A 21969-nucleotide genomic window follows, 5' to 3' on the forward strand; every position below is an offset into this window, starting at 1 on the left:
GCACTGGGATGTATATGGGGCAGGCACTGGGATGTATATGGGGCAGGCACTGGGATGTATATGGGGCAGGCACTGGGATGTATATAGGGCAGGCACTGGGATGTATATGGGGCAGGCACTGGGATGTATATGGGGCAGGCACTGGGATGTATATAGGGCAGTGTTGTTATTCAGCCTTATCCTGTGGCTTTGCAGTCATTACCAGCTATATTGGGTATTTAGCAGTTTTAGGGTCTCATTTCTCTGCCCCTTTTTCTTGCACAGGCCGATCTGTGTGTCCCCCGTCTCAATGAAGGGGATCAGGTAGTATTGATCAATGGACGGGACATATCCGAGCACACGCACGATCAAGTCGTCATGTTTATTAAGGCGAGCTGCGAGAGGCATTCTGGGGAGCTGGTGCTCCTGGTGCGGCCGAATGGTGAGTCCTCCTCATATACACGTCCTCCATATACACTATAGAGACCACCGCTGGAGCCGCTCAGGGTCCTTCACTTATGACGGCTTTATCCCCTCTCATAGTAAAGGGGAGCCGAATATGTCCAAGGCTGTCCAGGCATGCTGCGAGTTGTAGTTTTGTTACAGCTGGAGGCACCCTGGTTGGGAAACACTGTCCCAGTGCAGAGTGTCATCCTCCAGCTGTTGCAAAACTACAACTCTCAGCATGCCCAGACAGCAAACGGCTGTCTGGGCATGCTGGGAGTTGTAGTTTTGCAACAGCTGGAGGCACACTGTTTGGGAAACACTGTTATAAATGCAATCACCCGAACCAACCACAGCCTAATACCCGTCTGCGTCCGTGCTCTGATATCCTTGTGTTTCGATGCTCAGCCGTCTATGACATCGTAGAAGAAAGGATGGAGAACGAGCCGGATTTCCAGTACATCCCTGAGAAAACCGCCATAGACAGCGTCCACTCGGACGACGACACTCTGAGAGAGTCCATGATCCAGCTGGCAGAGGGACTGCTCAACGGGACCGTCCTGGCGCAATTCGATGTAAGAAATCGCCCCCCAACCCTCTTACTGTCTGAATATATTGGATTTTACTGACCGCACAAACACCTCACATTCCATCTGTGTCGGGACTATTTCCTGACATGTACAGTTCTAAGACAAAGTAAGTGAACCCTTCGAAATTCCCTGGATTTCTGCATTTATTACTAATAAAATGAGATCTGGTTGTTCTCTAATTGACAATTTATATATAAACACAATTCATTTTTTTCTATCTTTTTCTCCCTGCCCTCTGGATGTTTACATAATGTGCTGGGAATGAGACCTGAATGATACAACTGTTTATTTCCATACAAAATAGCAATAGTTGTGAAAATCAGTGTATGTTTACTAACACAGTGTGAACGGGCAACATTTTAGAGGAGCTTATCTCCTATCCCCTGGGACCCCTGCAGTTCCTGAGAACAGGGACATCGTTTTCCCCAAAATGAACAGAGCGCACTGCCATTGTGTGGCCATTGCTCCATTCATCTTCTATGGGGCCTGTGAAGTTGTTCAGCTATCAGTATCATTCGATGGCCCCATAGGGGAGGAATTGAGTGATGGCGACACGGACACTTTGTGCTTCCTTCTTTGGGTGCGTTCACACAGCCGTCTGCCCTCGTTTTATTTCCCCCGTTTCGGTTCCGTTGTTGCTGCTTGTAAATGGATTACAAACGGTTGTAAAATAATCCTATTGATGTCAATGGGAATTTTTTTTTTTTTTTTACAATCCTTTCACATCCGTTTGCACCACATTTCCGTGCATGCAGTATTTTTTCTTCCGTCAAAGAAACGGAAGAAAAAACAGATACAGTAAATTTAACATTGAAGTCTATGGAAAACGGATGACCCTTTAACCACTTCCCGACCCATGACATACATGTACGTCATGACCGGGAAGGTTTTCCCGACCTGTGACGTACATGTACGTCATGCAGATACTGGCCGCTACTCGCCTCATCCCCCTGCGCCCGGGAAGATGGTGGCTATCACTGATAGCCAGCCATCTTTCCTAGGGACCTAGGGGGGGTTTCGTCCTCCCCCCCTCACAGCGTTCGCTCTTATCAGCTAGTCAAATCTGACTAGCTGATGGCAGCATTTTGCATAGAAAAATCCTGAGCAGCGCAGTGTGTGTGTCCCTTATCTGTTCCCCTGGCGTCCCTTACCCGTCCCGAGCTGCCGACACTGCCCGCCGGCATGCTTTACTTTTACTTTCACTTAAAAAAATATATATATTATTTCGTAAAGAAGCTGTTTAGTTGTACAACAGCTCCCCCATGTGTCCTAAACCTGGTACTGCATGTTTTGTGCACTAGACACTAGGGGGGAGCTGTTGTACAGTAGTAAAAAAAAATTTTTTAAAATAAATAAATATATATACGACTATGGCTATGCTCCTTATATGAAGTGAATAAACATGTTTGCACCTTGGATTATTATATGGAGTGCTGCACCATTTTTCAGATTGATTTACTATGGGACTCTGATCAAGTTCTCTGGGAGCTGGCACCCGACTGTCTTTTTTAGAAGCTAAATAGCGCTGCAAAAACCTTTATTGTTTGCATATATATATAAATATATATATATATATATATATATATATATATATATATCAGCATAAAGTAGACATGTTGTGTATGTGAATTAATAACTACATTAATTTGGAATTACTATTTCTCTTACAAGTAGAGAGTTTCAAACATAGAGAAATTAAAAATTTTCAAATTTTTCACAATATTTTAGTGTTTTTCACAAAAATAGCTTCATGTATCAACAAAAATTTACCACTAATATGAAGTACAATATGTCTCGAAAAAATTATCGCTGAATCACTTTGCCAAAGTTATTACCACTTAAAGAGACACATGTCAGATTTGAAAAAACGGACTGGGTCATGAAGGCCAAAACTAGCTGGGTCATGAAGGGGTTAATGTCATCCGTTTTTTTTCAATCCGTTCATTGATCCGTTTTTTACTTCTAAGCATGCTCAGAACAAAAAATTTTTTTGTTTATTAAATGAACAATAACGGATCCAAACGGATAACATCCGTTTGCATTTGTTATTGTCCGTTTTTTTTAAAGTCCCTTTTTATTTTTGACATGTGATCGCAGCCTTTCTGGGGACAATTATGTGTTTTTGGGATCGGCGGGGGGTAAATCGCCACCAAAAATGAATAAATTTTTTTTAAAACCTTTAAAAAAAATGTAGCTATGGTGTTTTTTATGTTTCTCTATTGACTCTCAAATAACATCTGACCACAGTTTGGCCCTAAAAAAATGTTGTGCAGCAAATATGGCAAAATATGTATAATTTGGAGAACAATCAGATCACGTTTTCTCAATATTAAAATACAGGGAATTGCAGAGGGTTCACTTACTTTTCCTTTTAACTGTATCTCCGAAGCGTCCCATGGCGTCTATAATGGAGTCACTCACACGTTCCCATGGTAACGCACTAATTTTTGCACTATATATCGTTGTACTGACGCCTCTGTATGGAATAGCACAGGTGACTTTTCCTCCGTACCGTTGACTTTCCGTACGTCCGATCACTGGGGCAAGAATCGGCGCCTGCACCGGTTGTGTTCCCGCTACATTTGCAGAACAAAGGGGTAAAAGACGAGATTCGTGCATATAAAACAGAATTGTCATCTAATGAAAAGCGCTTTGGCGCAGGTTTATCAATCACAGCTCAGCTTTTATATTGTAATGAGCTCTGGTGAAATAGTAAATGAGCTGTGATTGGTTGTTATGGGAAAATCAGACACTTTGTTTCCGCTCCTTAGCTATTGTAATATCTCTGCTTGCTGTCAGTTTTGCCCTAATGTTTCCTCCATCTCCCTCCGGCTTTTTTTTTTTATATATATTTATTACAACGTTACAATTTTCTTTTCTGTTTCTTCCCATTCAGCAACTGTACAGGAAGAAGCCGGGGATGACCATGTCTTGTGCCAAATTACCTCAGAATATTTCCAAAAATCGATACCGAGACATTTCGCCTTGTAAGTGCTCCGCCAGCCGCGTCCGCTCATAACTTCTGGAAAAAAAATAACAAATAAAACAGCCCTGAAAGGCAAATCTGCCTGTGTATTCACTGCTATATCCTATATGACAGTATTTCTCAACCAGTCTGTGCAAAACTACAACTCCCAGCATGCCCGGACAGCCAAAGGCTGTCCGGGCATGCTGGGAATTGTAGTTTTGCAATAGCTGGAATAGCTGTCCACAGTTTGGAGACCACTGCCTTAGAGCAGTGTTTCCCAACCAGTGTGGCTCCAGCTGTTGCAAGACTACAACTCCCAGCATTCTGGGAGTTGTTGTTTAGAAACAGCTGGAGGCACCCTGGTTGGGAAACACACTGCTGATAATGGCTCATACATACCCAGCTAGTCCAGATATAAACCAATCTACCTCTGCAGACAACCAGCAGAATCCTGAGCGCAGCTCTGGATGTCACACGATTAGACGTAGTTCACATTGGGCCTTCCTTCTTTTTGTTCTTGTGGTCAGAGGGTTAATTTGTGCGTATACAGAACCCTATGGTGGGGTCAGGAAGAGCTTTGATTTTACGTTCAAGGGTTCTGCATTTGTTTTTTTCTAGAGCAGTGGTCTCCAAACTTTGGACCTCCAGCAGTTGCACAACTGCACTTCCCAGCATGCCTTATGCTCAAGGCTGTCAAGGCCTACTGAAAGTTGTAGTTTTGTAACAGCTGGAGGTCTGTAGTTTGGAGACCACTGATCTGGGTATTGCGCCATCATTGTGTAATTAAACGTTCTGTAACTTTGTAGTAAACTTTGGGTTTTCCTTTTTTCACCATGTTCAAGATCTCTGCTTGCTGTCAGTAAATGGGTGCATTCTTATTAAAAGAAAGGAAAACCAGTCATCAGTATCACCCGCACTAACCTATCATACAGGCTTGTAGTGCGGGTGATACTGATCAAAACGATACTTACCGCATCTTGATCCGTCGCTCTGTTCCGCCGTAATTCTTCTTTTTCTGTATATGCAAATTAGTTGCTTGGGGCAGGGGCGGAGCTATGAATCGTGCTCCGGGCACTGTGATGTCATCTTCGCCGGGTGGGCGCTCCATATTCATAATCCCCCCCTCCATGCTCGCTCGGTGTAGGTTACTGTTCGGCGCATGTGCCGCTTCTTTGGTTCACCTGGAAGCGGCGTACGGCTGAGCTTCATTCCAGCGTCCATGCTGCCTGAACGCCGGGTGTACCCAGGGAGCGGTGCAGGCCCCAAGGGATTATGAAGATGGAGTAGCAGGGCGGAGCGCCCACCTGGCAAAAATGATGTCACAGGGTTCATAGCTCCGCCCCTGCCCCAAGCAACTCATTTGCATATACAGAAAAAGAAGAATTACGGTGGAACGGAGCGACGGATCAAGATGCGGTAAGTATCATTCTGATCAGTATCGCCCGCACTACAAGCCTGTACGATAGGTTAGTGCGGGTGATACTGATTTCCTTTAATATCCACATTCCGAAAACCCGTCCTGATTGCGTCCCATATGTAACACGAGTCCTGCAGCGGTGTCCGTAGGGGGGGGGGGGGGGGTTGCCTGTCGCCATTTACTGACAGCAAGTAGAGATCTTGAAAATTGTTAAAAATGTGCAAGAAAAAGAAGTTTCCCAGCATTGTCTGTAAGTGACCGTTTTGTGTTCTTGTTGTTGCAGATGATGCTACACGGGTCATATTACACGAGGGCGACGATTACATCAACGCAAACTATATAAACGTGAGTGCAGCTCCAGAGCCCAGATTACTGCCATTATTGCTCAGAACCAGAACTAGAACCGGATGGTAAAATATTCGGGATTCAGCAGAAGTTTAGTGCAGGAAACAGATGGGAATCTTCTGCTCTTGTTACTTTGTGTCCCTTCTGGTCACGTGACTAACAAGGGTCATGTGGTCTCACCATGTGACCTCCAGACCAGCGCTTACCAAGGCCGGTAGACATTACGGTCGGGGAGAACGTGGCTGGACACCCCTCCCCCACCCCAAGCTTTTATCACCAAGAATATGTTCCACTTATCATCGGGTCCAAGTTTGGTGCCTGGTAAAATGGCGCAAAAACCGTTTCCTTCCAATCTGTGTAAATAAAACGTTTTCACTCCGTCATGAAAAGTTCTGAAACGTTCTAATATAGCAGTGGTCTTCAACCTGCGGCCCTCCAGATGTTGCAAAACTACAACTCCCAGCATGCCCGGACAGCCAACGGCTGTCCGGGCATGCTGGGAGTTGTAGTTTTGCAACATCTGGAGGTCCGCAGGTTGAAGACCACTGTAATATAGTATGTGTTTCAGTTTCTTGCTTTTTTTTAAAGGGGTACTCCAGATTTATTTCTTTCTTTGTTTAGTTATTCATGTTTATTTATTTATTCATATTTTATTTATTTTTCAAATTTACCAGTAGCAGAAAGGTCTACAGATTTGTAAATTACTTATAATAATATCTTAATCCTTCCAGTACTTATCAGCTGCTGTATGCTCCACAGGAAGTTGTGTAGTTCTTTCCAGTCTGAGCACAGTGCTCTCTGCTGACACCTCTGTCCAGAGCAGGAGAGGTTTGCTATGGGGATTTGCTCCTGCCTTCGGCTGTCCGGGCATGCTGGGAGTTGTAGTTTTGCAACAGCTGGAGACACACTATTTGGAGAACATTGCTCTGGACAGTTTCTGAAGTGGATAAAGTGTCAGCAGAGAGCACTGTGGTCAGACTGGAAAGAACTACACACCTTCCTGAGGAGCATTCAGCAGCTGATAAGTACTGGAAGGGTTAAGATTTTTTTCTTTTTTTTTTAATGGAAGTAATTTACAAATCTGTATAGTACCTTAAAGGGGAAAAAAAATTCTAAATCAACTGTTGCCAGAAAGTTAAACAGATTTGTAAATTACTGCTATAAAAAAAAAAATCATAATCCTTCCAGTACTTATCAGCTGCTGTATATTACAAAGGATGTTCTTTTCTTTTTGAATTTCCTTTCTGTCTGACCACAGTGCTCTCTGCTGACACCTCTGTCCATGTCAGGAACTGTCCAGAGCAGGAGAGGTTTGCTATGGGGATTTTCTCCTACTCTGGACAGTTCCTGACATGGACAGAGGTGTCAGATAGAAAAGAAATTCAAAAAGAAAATGACTTCCTGTGGAGCATACAGCAGCTGATAAGTACTGGAAGGATTGAGATTTTTAAATAGAAGTAATTTACAAATCTGAATAACTTTCTGGCACCAGTAATTTAGAATTCTTTTTTTTTTTCCCAGTGGGGTACCCCTTTAAAACTTTGAAAAACTTTTCTCCATATAGTTAATATTCTATAGGGGGAGGGGATTATATTCCAGTTTCTATTTTTTGCTCCATCCTGTCCTAATTTCGGGGTGGGGGGGAGGGGAGCGGTATGTGACCCGGGGACGAATGATTCGTGGCACGTGGAGCGGGAATGATCACATTGTGAATAAATCTGACGTATTCGCTTTCCATTCTTTCCCGCAGATGGAGATCCCGTCCTCCTCAATAATCAACCGGTACATCGCCTGCCAGGGACCGCTGCCAAATACCTGTCCTGACTTCTGGCAGATGACCTGGGAGCAGGGCTCGTCCATGGTGGTCATGCTCACCACCCAGGTGGAGCGGGGGAGGGTACGTTCTTCATACATTGCTGAACTCTTAATGAGATCACAAACCCCAGAGCGAAGGGTTAACATAAAATATCGAACATAAAAAATGTTTTCCTCTGGAACTTGCACCTCCATTTTTTCATTGTCCGCAGCTTTGTGGGTGCGAGAGTCTGCGTGTTGCTCCCTGGTTGAACCTAATACTGTTAAGAAAGTACTCCAACTTTAGTGTTTTTGCCCATATCATGTACTCTCACTATCACTAGTCCTATATTAGTAATGTACTTCCCCTCCAGCTCTATCTGTATACTGCTGCTATCGTTGTGGGATCAGGTTATATAATAGTTATACACCTCTCCTCCAGCTCTATCTGTATACTGCTGCTATCTCTATGGGATCAGTATATATATAGTAGTTATACACCTCCCCTCCAGCTCTATCTGTATACTGCTGCTATTGTTGTGGGATCAGGATATATAGTAGTTATGCACCTCCCCTCCAGCTCTATCTGTATACTGCTGCTATCTCTATGGGATCAGTATATATATAGTAGTTATACACCTCCCCTCCAGCTCTATCTGTATACTGCTGCTATCTCTATGGGATCAGTATATATAGTAGTTATACACCTCCCCTCCAGCTCTATCTGTATACTGCTGCTATCTCTATGAGATTAGTATATATATATAGTAGTTATACACTTCCCCTCCAGCTCTATCTGTATAATGCTGCTATCTCTATGGGATTAGTATATATAGTAGTTATACACCTCCCCTCCAGCTCTATCATTATACTGCTGCTATCTCTATGGGATAAGTATATATATTAGTTATACACCTCCCCTCCAGCTCTATCTGTATACTGATGCTATCTCTATGAGATTAGTATATATAGTAGTTATACACCTCCCCTCCAGCTCTATCTGTATACTGCTGCTGCTATCTCTATTAGATTAGTATATATAGTAGTTATACACCTCCCCTCCAGCTCTATCTGTATACTGCTGCTATCTCTGTGGGATTAGTATATATAGTAGTTATACACCTCCCCTCCAGCTCTATCTTTGTACTGCTGCTATCTCTATGGGATTAGTATATATAGTAGTTATACACCTCCCCTCCAGCTCTATCTGTATACTGCTGCTATCTCTATGAGATTAGTATATATAGTAGTTATACACCTCCCCTCCAGCTCTATCATTATACTGGTGCTATCTCTATGGGATAAGTATATAGTAGTTATACACCTCCCCTCCAGCTCTATCATTATACTGCTGCTATCTCTATGGGATAAGTATATATATTAGTTATACACCTCCCCTCCAGCTCTATCTGTATACTGCTGCTATCTCTATGGGATAAGTATATATAGTAGTTAAGCACCTCCCCTCCAGCTCTATCTGTATACTGCTGCTATCTCTATGAGATTAGTATATATAGTAGTTATACACCTCCCCTCCAGCTCTATCTGTATACTGCTGCTATCTCTATGGGATAAGTATATATAGTAGTTAAGCACCTCCCCTCCAGCTCTATCTGTATACTGCTATTTCTATGGGATCAGAATGTTTGTATTTACTGACATCAAGCTGGGATGATTAATGTTTACTGACACAATAGCAGAACCATCCTCTACCCCCGGTGATGATGTCTTACCGCTGCCGTTTCAGGTGAAGTGCCACCAGTACTGGCCGGAGCCCACGGTCAGCTCGGAATTTGGGAATTTCAGAATAACCTGCCATTCAGAGGAAGGGAACCCCGCTTATGTTTTCCGAGAGATGACGCTGACGAACCTGGAGGTAAGAGTTAGTGGGGAGGCGTCAGGTGACCGATACCTCTCCGGTGTCCAGGACTTAAAGGGGTACTCCAGTGAAAAACTATTTTTTTTTCATATCAAATGGCTCCAGAAATTAAACAGATTTGTAAATTATTTCAATTAAAAGATCTTAATCCTACCAGTACTTATCAGATACTGAAGTTGAGTTCTTCTTTTCTGTCTGACCACAGTGCTCTCTGCTGACACCTCTGTCTGTCTTAGAAACTGTCCAGAGCAAGAGAGGTTTGCTATGGGAATTTGCTCCTTTTCTGGGCAGTTACTGACATGGACAGAGGTGTCAGCAGAGAGCACTGTGGTCAGACAGAAAAGAACAACTCAACTTCAGCAGCTGATAATTACTGGAAGGATTAAGATTGTTTAATGGGAGTCATTTACAAATCTGTTTAACTTTCTGGAGCCAGTTGATATGAATTTTTTTTTTTTTTTTATCACTCGAGTACCCCTGTAACCCCTTAACGACCATGGACGTAAATGTACATCCTGGTGCAACGGTACTTCGCGCGCCAGGACAGACGTTTACGTTCTGAGCATCAGAGCGATGATCGGGTCATGTTAGGCAGGTCCCGGCTTCTGATAGAAGCCAGGGACCCGCCGGTGATGGCCGACATCCGCGATCATGCGGATGTCTGCCATTAACCCCTCAGATGCCGGGATCAATACAGATCACGTCATCGGCGGCAGCGCGGCTACATCTTATGCTGATCTGATCGCTCGCGGCACGGTAGCGGGGATCAATTCAGCTAACATGGCGGACGTAGGTCCCTTCACCTGCCTCCTCCGCCGCCTTCCCGGCTTCTTCTGCTCTGGCCTGAGATCGAGCAGACGATCATCGATAACACTGATCAGTATTATGCACAATATTATGTCATAGTATTATGCCTATGCATAGCACTGAACAGTATTAGCAATCAACTGATTGGGGACTATTAAAGTGTAAAAAAAGAGGTGAAAAATCCCCTCCCACAATAAAAAAAGTAGAATGTCCCTTTTTCCCATTTTACCCCCAAAAAGTGTAAAAAAAAAAAATCTCCAAACTATTAAAATATAATGTTAATGATCCCGTACGGTGAACGTAAAAAGAAAAAATTCCAAAATTGCAGTTTTTTTGTCACATTTTATTTAAAAAAAAAAAAGTTTTATGTACACAAATGTGGTATCAATAAAAAGTACAGATCACAGCACAAAAAATTGAGCCCTCATACCGTCACTTATACGGAAAAATTAAAAATTTTGGGTCGTCAAAATAGGGGGATTTTAAACGTAATAATTTGGTTAAAAAGTTTGTGATTTTTTTAAGCACAACAATAATAGAACAGTATGTAATCATGGGTATCATTATAATCGTATTGAATCACAGAATAAAGAACACGTCATTTTTTACCGTAAATTGTACGGCGTGAAAACGAAACCTTTGAAAACTAGCAAAATTGCGGTTTCTTTTTAATTTTCCCACACAAATAGTGATTTTTTATTTTTTTTTGGGTTGCGCCATAAATTTTATGGTAAAATTAGTGATTTCATTACAAAGGACAACTGGTCGTGCAAAAAACAATGCTCGTCTATGGATGAAAATATAAGAGTTATGATTTTTAGAAGGCGAGGAGGAAAAAACAAAAATGAAAAAATGAAAATGGCCTTAACCCCTTAAGGACTCAGCACATTTTGGCCTTAAGGACTCAGACAATTTAATTTTTACGTTTTCATTTTTTCCTCCTCGCCTTCTAAAAATCATAACTCTTTTATATTTTCATCCACAGACTAGTATGAGGGCTTGTTTTTTGCGCGACCAGTTGTCCTTTGTAATGACATCACTCATTATATCATAAAATGTATGGTGCAACCAAAAAACACTATTTTTGTGGGGAAATTAAAACGAAAAACGCAATTTTGCTCATTTTGGAAGGTTTTGTTTTCACGCCGTACAATTTCTGGTAAAAATGACATGTGTTCTTTATTCTGAGGGTCAATACGATTAAAATGATACCCATTATTATATACTTTTATATTATTGTTGCGCTTAAAAAAAATCACAAACTTTTTAACCAAATTAGTACGTTTATAATCCCTTTATTTTGATGACCTCTAACTTTTTTATTTTTCCGTATAAGCAGCGGTATGGGGGCTCATTTTTTGCGCCATGATCTGTACTTTTTTTTTATACCACATTTGCATATAAAAAACTTTTAATACATTTTTTATAATTTTTTTTTAAATAAAATGTATTAAAAAAGTAGCAATTTTGGACTTTTTATTTTTTCGTTCACGCCGTTCACCGTACGGGATCATTAACATTTTATTTTAATAGTTCGGACATTTACGCACGCGGCGATACCAAATATGTCTATAAAATTTATTTTTTTAGGCTTTTTGGGGGTAAAATAGGAAAAAACGGACGTTTTACTTTTTTATTGGGGATGGGGATTTTTCACTTTTTTTTTACTTTTACTTTTTTTTACATTTTTTTTTTACACTTGAATAGTCCTCATAGGGGACTATTCATAGCAATACCATGATTGCTAATACTGATCTGTTCTATGTATAGGACATAGAACAGATCAGTATTATCGGTCATCTTCTAGTATTGTCTGCTCGATCACAGACCAGAGCAGGAGACGCCGGGAGCCGCACGGAGGAAGGAGAGGGGACCTCCGTGCGGCGTTATGAATGATCGGATCCCCGCAGCAGCGCTGCGGGCGATTCGATCATTCATTTAAATCGCGCACTGCCGCAGATGCCGGGATCTGTATTGATCCCGGCACCTGAGGGGTTAATGGCAGACGCCCGCGAGATCGCGGGCGTCGGCCATTGCCGGCGGGTCCCTGGCTGCGATCAGCAGCCGGGATCAGCCGCGCATGACACGGGCATCGCTCTGATGCCCGCGGTTATGCACAAGACGTAAATGTATGTCCTGGTGCGTTAAGTACCACCGCACCAGGACGTACATTTACGTCCTGCGTCCTTAAGGGGTTAAAGGGGTATTCCAGAAAGTTAAACAGATTTGTAAATGACTTCTGTTAAAAAAAATCTTAATCCTTCCAATGATTATCAGCTGCTGAAGTTGAGTTGTTGTTTTCTGTCTGACAACAGTGCTCTCTGCTGACATCTCTGTTTGTCTCGGGAACTGCACAGTAGAGTAGAAGAGGTTTGCTATGGGGATTTGCTTCTACTCTGGACAGTCATCAGAGAGCACTTAGAAAGAAAAGAACTACTCAACTTCAGTAGCTGCTAAGTACTGGTAGGATTAATATTTTTTTTTAGTAGAAGTAATTTACAGATCTGTTTAACTTTCTGGAGCCAGTTGATATATATAAAAAAAAATTTTTCCTGGATAACCCCTTTAAGGTCAAAATGGACTTGGTCCTTAAGGGGTTAAGGACTTGTATTAGGGCTGAGCCTTAAACTCTGATTTTCTTTTTTTTTTTTCTTTTTCGTATTTTCAGAAAGAAGAAAGTCGCCCTCTCACTCAGATTCAGTACACGGCGTGGCCCGACCACGGGGTCCCAGATGACTCCAGCGACTTCCTAGATTTTGTTTGTCTTGTGAGGCAGAAGAGGTGTAACCGCGAGGAGCCGGTCGTCGTTCACTGCAGGTAGATCCCGTTATTAGTGTCAGGATGGTTCGCAGTCAGGAAGGGAACTACATGTAGCAGAACAGCCAGTAAACTACAACTCCCATCATGCTCTGCGGCATAACTTTTACAAAATAGCTGGAGTGCAACTAAGGCTGCATTCACACCGCGTTTTTGCAATACGGCTGCCGTATCCGATTTCATTGAAAAAAACATATTGAACCGTATTGTAAACCGTATATATAGACATCTCATTGTAAACCGTATATATATATAGACATCTCATTGTAAACCGTATATATATAGACATCTCATTGTAAACCGTATATATATATAGACATCTCATTGTAAACCGTATATATAGACATCTCATTGTAAACCGTATATATATAGACATCTCATTGTAAACCGTATATATATAGACATCTCATTGTACACCGTATATATAGACATCTCATTGTAAACCGTATATATATATATCTCATTGTAAACCGTATATATATAGACATCTCATTGTAAACCGTATATATATACATCTCATTGTAAACCGTATATATATACATCTCATTGTAAACCGTATATATAGACATCTCATTGTAAACCGTATATATAGACATCTCATTGTAAACCGTATATATATAGACATCTCATTGTGAACCGTATATATATAGACATCTCATTGTGAACCGTATATATATAGACATCTCATTGTAAACCGTATATATATAGACATCTCATTGTAAACCGTATATATATATATAGACATCTCATTGTAAACCGTATATATATAGACATCTCATTGTAAACCGTATATATAGACATCTCATTGTGAACCGTATATATATATATATATAGACATCTCATTGTAAACCGTATATATAGACATCTCATTGTAAACCGTATATATATAGACATCTCATTGTACACCGTATATATATAGACATCTCATTGTAAACCGTATATATAGACATCTCATTGTAAACCGTATATATAGACATCTCATTGTAAACCGTATATATATAGACATCTCATTGTACACTGTATATATAGACATCTCATTGTAAACCGTATATATATACATCTCATTGTACACTGTATATATATATAGACATCTCATTGTAAACCGTATATATAGACATCTCATTGTACACCGTATATATATAGACATCTCATTGTAAACCGTATATATATAGACATCTCATTGTAAACCGTATATATATAGACATCTCATTGTACACCGTATATATATAGACATCTCATTGTACACCGTATATATATAGACATCTCATTGTAAACCGTATATATATAGACATCTCATTGTAAACCGTATATATAGACATCTCATTGTAAACCGTATATATAGACATCTCATTGTAAACCGTATATATATAGACATCTCATTGTAAACCGTATATATATAGACATCTCATTGTAAACCGTATATATATAGACATCTCATTGTGAACCGTATATATATAGACATCTCATTGTAAACCGTATATATATAGACATCTCATTGTAAACCGTATATATATAGACATCTCATTGTAAACCGTATATATATAGACATCTCATTGTAAACCGTATATATATAGACATCTCATTGTGAACCGTATATATATAGACATCTCATTGTAAACCGTATATATATAGACATCTCATTGTAAACCATATATATATAGACATCTCATTGTAAACCGTATATATAGACATCTCATTGTACACCGTATATATAGACATCTCATTGTAAACCGTATATATAGACATCTCATTGTAAACCGTATATATATAGACATCTCATTGTAAACCGTATATATAGACATCTCATTGTACACCGTATATATAGACATCTCATTGTAAACCGTATATATATAGACATCTCATTGTAAACCGTATATATAGACATCTCATTGTACACCGTATATATAGACATCTCATTGTAAACCGTATATATATAGACATCTCATTGTAAACCGTATATATAGACATCTCATTGTACACCGTATATATATAGACATCTCATTGTACACTGTATATATATAGACATCGCATTGTACACCGTATATATATAGACATCTCATTGTAAACCGTATATATAGACATCTCATTGTAAACCGTATATATAGACATCTCATTGTAAACCGTATATATAGACATCTCATTGTACACTGTATATATATAGACATCTCATTGTAAACCGTATATATAGACATCTCATTGTAAACCGTATATATAGACATCTCATTGTAAACCGTATATATAGACATCTCATTGTAAACCGTATATATAGACATCTCATTGTAAACCGTATATATATACATCTCATTGTAAACCGTATATATATAGACATCTCATTGTAAACCGTATATATATAGACATCTCATTGTACACCGTATATATATATAGACATCTCATTGTACACCGTATATATATAGACATCTCATTGTAAACCGTATATATATAGACATCTCATTGTAAACCGTATATATAGACATCTCATTGTAAACCGTATATATATAGACATCTCATTGTAAACCGTATATATAGACATCTCATTGTAAACCGTATATATAGACATCTCATTGTAAACCGTATATATATAGACATCTCATTGTAAACCGTATATATAGACATCTCATTGTAAACCGTATATATATAGACATCTCATTGTAAACCGTATATATAGACATCTCATTGTAAACCATATATATAGACATCTCATTGTAAACCGTATATATAGACATCTCATTGTAAACCGTATATATAGACATTTCATTGTAAACCGTATATATAGACATCTCATTGTACACCGTATATATATAGACATCTCATTGTAAACCGTATATATATAGACATCTCATTGTAAACCGTATATATATATAGACATCTCATTGTAAACCGTATATATATAGACATCTCATTGTAAACCGTATATATAGACATCTCATTGTAAACCGTATATATATAGACATCTCATTGTAAACCGTATATATAGACATCTCATTGTAAACCGTATATATATAGACATCTCATTGTAAACCGTATATATAGACATCTCATTGTACACCGTATATATATAGACATCTCATTGTACACCGTATATATAGACATCTCATTGTACACCGTATATATATAGACATCTCATTGTAAACCGTATATATATAGACATCTCATTGTAAACCGTATATATATATACATCTCATTGTAAACCGTATATATAGACATCTCATTGTACACGTATATATATAGACATCTCATTGTAAACCATATATATATAGACATCTCATTGTAAACCGTATATATATAGACATCTCATTGTAAACCGTATATATAGACATCTCATTGTACACTGTATATATATAGACATCTCATTGTACACTGTATATATATAGACATCTCATTGTACACCGTATATATATAGACATCTCATTGTAAACCGTATATATAGACATCTCATTGTACACGTATATATAGACATCTCATTGTAAACCGTATATATAGACATCTCATTGTACAGGTATATATAGACATCTCATTGTAAACCGTATATATATATATAGACATCTCATTGTAAACCGTATATATATAGACATCTCATTGTAAACCGTATATATATAGACATCTCATTGTACACCGTATATATATAGACATCTCATTGTAAACCGTATATATATATATATATAGACATCTCATTGTAAACCGTATATATATAGACATCTCATTGTACACCGTATATATATAGACATCTCATTGTAAACCGTATATATATAGACATCTCATTGTAAACCGTATATATATAGACATCTCATTGTACACTGTATATATAGACATCTCATTGTAAACCGTATATATAGACATCTCATTGTGAACCGTATATATATAGACATCTCATTGTACACCGTATATATAGACATCTCATTGTAAACCATATATATAGACATCTCATTGTAAACCGTATATATAGACATTTCATTGTAAACCATATATATAGACATCTCATTGTAAACTGTATATACATAGACATCTCATTGTACACCGTATATATATAGACATCTCATTGTAAACCGTATATATAGACATCTCATTGTACACCGTATATATATAGACATCTCATTGTACACCGTATATATATAGACATCTCATTGTAAACCGTATATATAGACATCTCATTGTACACCGTATATATATACATCTCATTGTAAACCGTATATATAGACATCTCATTGTAAACCGTATATATATACATCTCATTGTAAACCGTATATATAGACATCTCATTGTACACGTATATATAGACATCTCATTGTAAACCGTATATATAGACATCTCATTGTACACGTATATATAGACATCTCATTGTAAACCATATATATATAGACATCTCATTGTACACCGTATATATATACATCTCATTGTAAACCGTATATATAGACATCTCATTGTACACGTATATATAGACATCTCATTGTAAACCATATATATATAGACATCTCATTGTAAACCGTATATATAGACATCTCATTGTACATTGTATATATAGACATCTCATTGTAAACCGTATATATAGACATCTCATTGTACACTGTATATATATAGACATCTCATTGTACACTGTATATATAGACATCTCATTGTAAACCGTATATATATAGACATCTCATTGTAAACCGTATATATAGACATCTCATTGTAAACCGTATATATATAGACATCTCATTGTACACCGTATATATATAGACATCTCATTGTACACCGTATATATATAGACATCTCATTGTAAACCGTATATATATAGACATCTCATTGTACACCGTATATATAGACATCTCATTGTAAACCGTATATATATAGACATCTCATTGTAAACCGTATATATAGACATCTCATTGTACAATGTATATATATAGACATCTCATTGTAAACCGTATATATAGACATCTCATTGTAAACCGTATATATATAGACATCTCATTGTAAACCGTATATATAGACATCTCATTGTAAACCGTATATATATAGACATCTCATTGTAAACCGTATATATAGACATCTCATTGTAAACCGTATATATAGACATCTCATTGTACACCGTATATATATAGACATCTCATTGTAAACCGTATATATATAGACATCTCATTGTACACCGTATATATATATAGACATCTCATTGTAAACCGTATATATATAGACATCTCATTGTAAACCGTATATATAGACATCTCATTGTAAACCGTATATATATAGACATCTCATTGTACACCGTATATATAGACATCTCATTGTAAACCGTATATATATAGACATCTCATTGTAAACCGTATATATAGACATCTCATTGTACACTGTATATATATAGACATCTCATTGTAAACCGTATATATAGACATCTCATTGTACACTGTATATATATAGACATCTCATTGTAAACCGTATATATAGACATCTCATTGTACACCGTATATATAGACATCTCATTGTAAACCGTATATATATAGACATCTCATTGTAAACCGTATATATATAGACATCTCATTGTAAACCGTATATATAGACATCTCATTGTACACTGTATATATATAGACATCTCATTGTAAACCGTATATATATAGACATCTCATTGTACACCGTATATATATATATAGACATCTCATTGTAAACCGTATATATATAGACATCTCATTGTAAACCGTATATATAGACATCTCATTGTACAATGTATATATAGACATCTCATTGTAAACCGTATATATAGACATCTCATTGTAAACCGTATATATATACATCTCATTGTAAACCGTATATATATAGACATCTCATTGTACACCGTATATATATAGACATCTCATTGTACACCGTATATATAGACATCTCATTGTACACCGTATATATATAGACATCTCATTGTAAACCGTATATATAGACATCTCATTGTAAACCGTATATATAGACATCTCATTGTAAACCGTATATATATACATCTCATTGTAAACCGTATATATATAGACATCTCATTGTACACCGTATATATATAGACATCTCATTGTACACCGTATATATATAGACATCTCATTGTACACCGTATATATATAGACATCTCATTGTAAACCGTATATATATAGACATCTCATTGTAAACCGTATATATATAGACATCTCATTGTACACGTATATATATAGACATCTCATTGTAAACCGTATATATAGACATCTCATTGTAAACCGTATATATATAGACATCTCATTGTATACTGTATATATATAGACATCTCATTGTAAACCGTATATATAGACATCTCATTGTAAACCGTATATATAGACATCTCATTGTACACTGTATATATAGACATCTCATTGTCTCGGCATGCTGGAGGTTGTAGTTTTGCAACAGCTGGAGGCACCCTGGTTTGGAAACACTTATGTCATCTAACTCATACGTATTACTTCCATTATGTCTGACCCCAGAAGCTTACAATCTAATCTCCTTGAGGTCATGAATAATGTAAGTGCGATTGATTAGATTAGTGTTTCCCAACCAGGGTGCCTCCAGCCGTTGCAAAACTACAACTCCCAGCATGCCCGGACAGTACTTTACAGCTTGGGCCACATTGGTCCATGCAGATGATTATACAGCTGTAAGATTAGATGGGTAAGCTGGGTGCCACCTGTATTGGTTCTCACCCAACTTTCCCCGTCTCCAGCACTGGGGCCTCCGTATCCCTAACTAGCCAACGTTTACTATACAGCAGTGGTATCCAAACTGCAGGCCTCCAGCCTTGCAAAACTACAACCCCCCCCCCCGTCTGCCTGGACAGCAACCTCTGGAGGTCCACTATTTGGAGACGACTGCTATGCAGGATACGTGGTGTCGCGCTGCGCGACGCCCCCGTTGATGGCTGTAATGATGGTCATTATAAGTTTTTCAGATACATTTTTATGAATAGCAAAACTGCTAAAAAAATAAAATAAAATTTAAAAAAAAGTTACATTTCAAACCTCCCTCTAAATATAGAAAATCAGATGGTAACATGGCGATGCTGCCCCCTGATGGCCACAGTGCGTATTGCAGTTGAGTGTTCACTTAGTAATGGACTGGTGAGTCACTGACTCGTTTTTTACATCGATAATTTTCTCATTTATTTTTCACACTGTTTTCTGGCAGCGCCGGGATTGGTCGGACAGGCGTGCTCATCACCATGGAGACAGCGATGTGTCTGATGGAGTGTAACCAGGCCGTGTATCCACTGGACATCGTACGGACGATGAGAGATCAGCGCGCCATGATGATCCAGACTCCGGTAACGTCACAACTTTCGTATGGTGCCCCCTTGTGGTCTGTGCTGTTATACCTCGCACGCCACTGGTCAGATCAGTGCTGCCGGCCACATACTGATGGCATAGCCTACGCTAGTGTTTCCTAACCAGTTGCAAAACTACAACTCCCAGCATGCCCGGACAGCCGAAGGCTGTCCGGGCATGCTGGGAATTGTAGTTTTTTAACAGTTGGAGGAAGCCTAGTTGAAAAACACTACCCTACACCCTTAAAGGGATACTCCGATGGAAAACTTTTTTTTTTTTTTTGCAAATTAGTTCTATTAAAAAATCTTAATCCTTCCAGTACTCATTAGCTGCTGAATACTACAGAGGAAATTATTTTCTTTTTGGAACACAGAGCTCTCTGCTGACATCACGAGCACAGTGCTCTCTGCTGACATCTCTGTCCATTTTAAGAAAATCCCCATAGCAAACATATGCTACTCTGCACAGTTCCTAAAATGGACAGTGATGTCAGCAGAGAGCACTGTGCTTGTAATTCAGCAGAGAGCTCTGTGTTCCAAAAAGAAAAGAATTTCATCTGTAGTATTCAGCAGCTGATAAGTCCTGGAAGGATTAAGATTATTTTTAATAGAAGTGATTTACAAATCTGTTTAACTTTCTGGCACCAGTTGATAAAAAAAAAAAAAAGTTTTCCACCAGAGTACCCCTTTAAACAGATTTGTAAATTACGTCTATTAAAAATCTTTATCCTTCCAGTACTTATTAGCAGCTGTATGCTACAGAGGAAATTATTTTCTTTTTGAATTTCTTTTCAATGTTTTTCTCCGTAGTGCCCCTTTAAACCAGTGTTTCCCAACCAGGGTGCTTCTAGCTGTTGCACAACTACAACTCCCAGCATGCCCGGACAGCCAACGGCTGTCCGGGCATACTGGGAGTTGTAGTTTTGCAACATCTGGAGGCACCATGGTGTGGAAACACTGACTTAAACGGAACTGATCTGCAATACCAGACGTGGCCACACACAAGGGGTTGGTGCCGTCACTGACTGTTTTATTCTGTCCCCGTGTCGCTGATGGTTCCTGTCTTCTTCTTGCAGAGTCAGTACAGATTTGTGTGTGAAGCCATCTTGAAGGTCTATGAAGAAGGGATCGTAAAACCTTTAATAACATCACTTCATTAATGGAAGGAACCAGCGAATGAAGGAGCCCGCCACCACCTCACCTCCCCGCGGCAGGGAGCGCGCACGCTCATGGGATGTGGCCGCTCGCCCCGCGCCCGGGAGCCGGTGACACAGAAGGACTTTGAGTAGAAATAATACAAATCAGCACTGCTGCACTTTATGTTAGAAAGAAACAAAATAATAGATTTCTGAACCTCGACATTTCTCATGCATCAAAGGACTCGATTGTTTTTGTTGTTTTTTGTTTTTTTTATTGTATTTTTGATTTTGATATTTTTTTTTTTTTAAGAAAATAATTCTACAATCGCTTTGCTTGGAAACGGATAGATGAGATTTTTATTTATGTGACGTTGCTTTGTGCACTACAACCCCCACCGTCCCCCCCGTGTATATTCACTGCCGGAGAATCGTCCCCCCCCCCGTGTACATTTCACCGCAGGTCTCTGAACAGTGACCCCACTGACTGCGGACAGGAAACGCTCGACACCCCCCC

General features: G+C 38.9%; 1 protein-coding gene across 1 annotated transcript; it reads left to right on the plus strand.

The window, feature by feature from the left end:
- Positions 1 to 264: 264 nt before the first annotated feature.
- PTPN4 (protein tyrosine phosphatase non-receptor type 4) lies at positions 265 to 21754 on the plus strand (the record flags this gene model as incomplete). Its single annotated transcript, XM_056535198.1, is given in 9 exon segments — positions 265 to 421; positions 832 to 998; positions 3910 to 4000; positions 5682 to 5743; positions 7494 to 7640; positions 9285 to 9413; positions 12892 to 13040; positions 20181 to 20316; positions 21393 to 21754. Coding segments are annotated over 9 exon segments (1122 nt in total), but the record flags the coding sequence as incomplete, so codon positions are not given.
- Positions 21755 to 21969: the final 215 nt, after the last annotated feature.

This window comes from Hyla sarda, chromosome 8, assembly GCF_029499605.1.
Source record: "Hyla sarda isolate aHylSar1 chromosome 8, aHylSar1.hap1, whole genome shotgun sequence".
NCBI lineage: Eukaryota > Metazoa > Chordata > Amphibia > Anura > Hylidae > Hyla > Hyla sarda.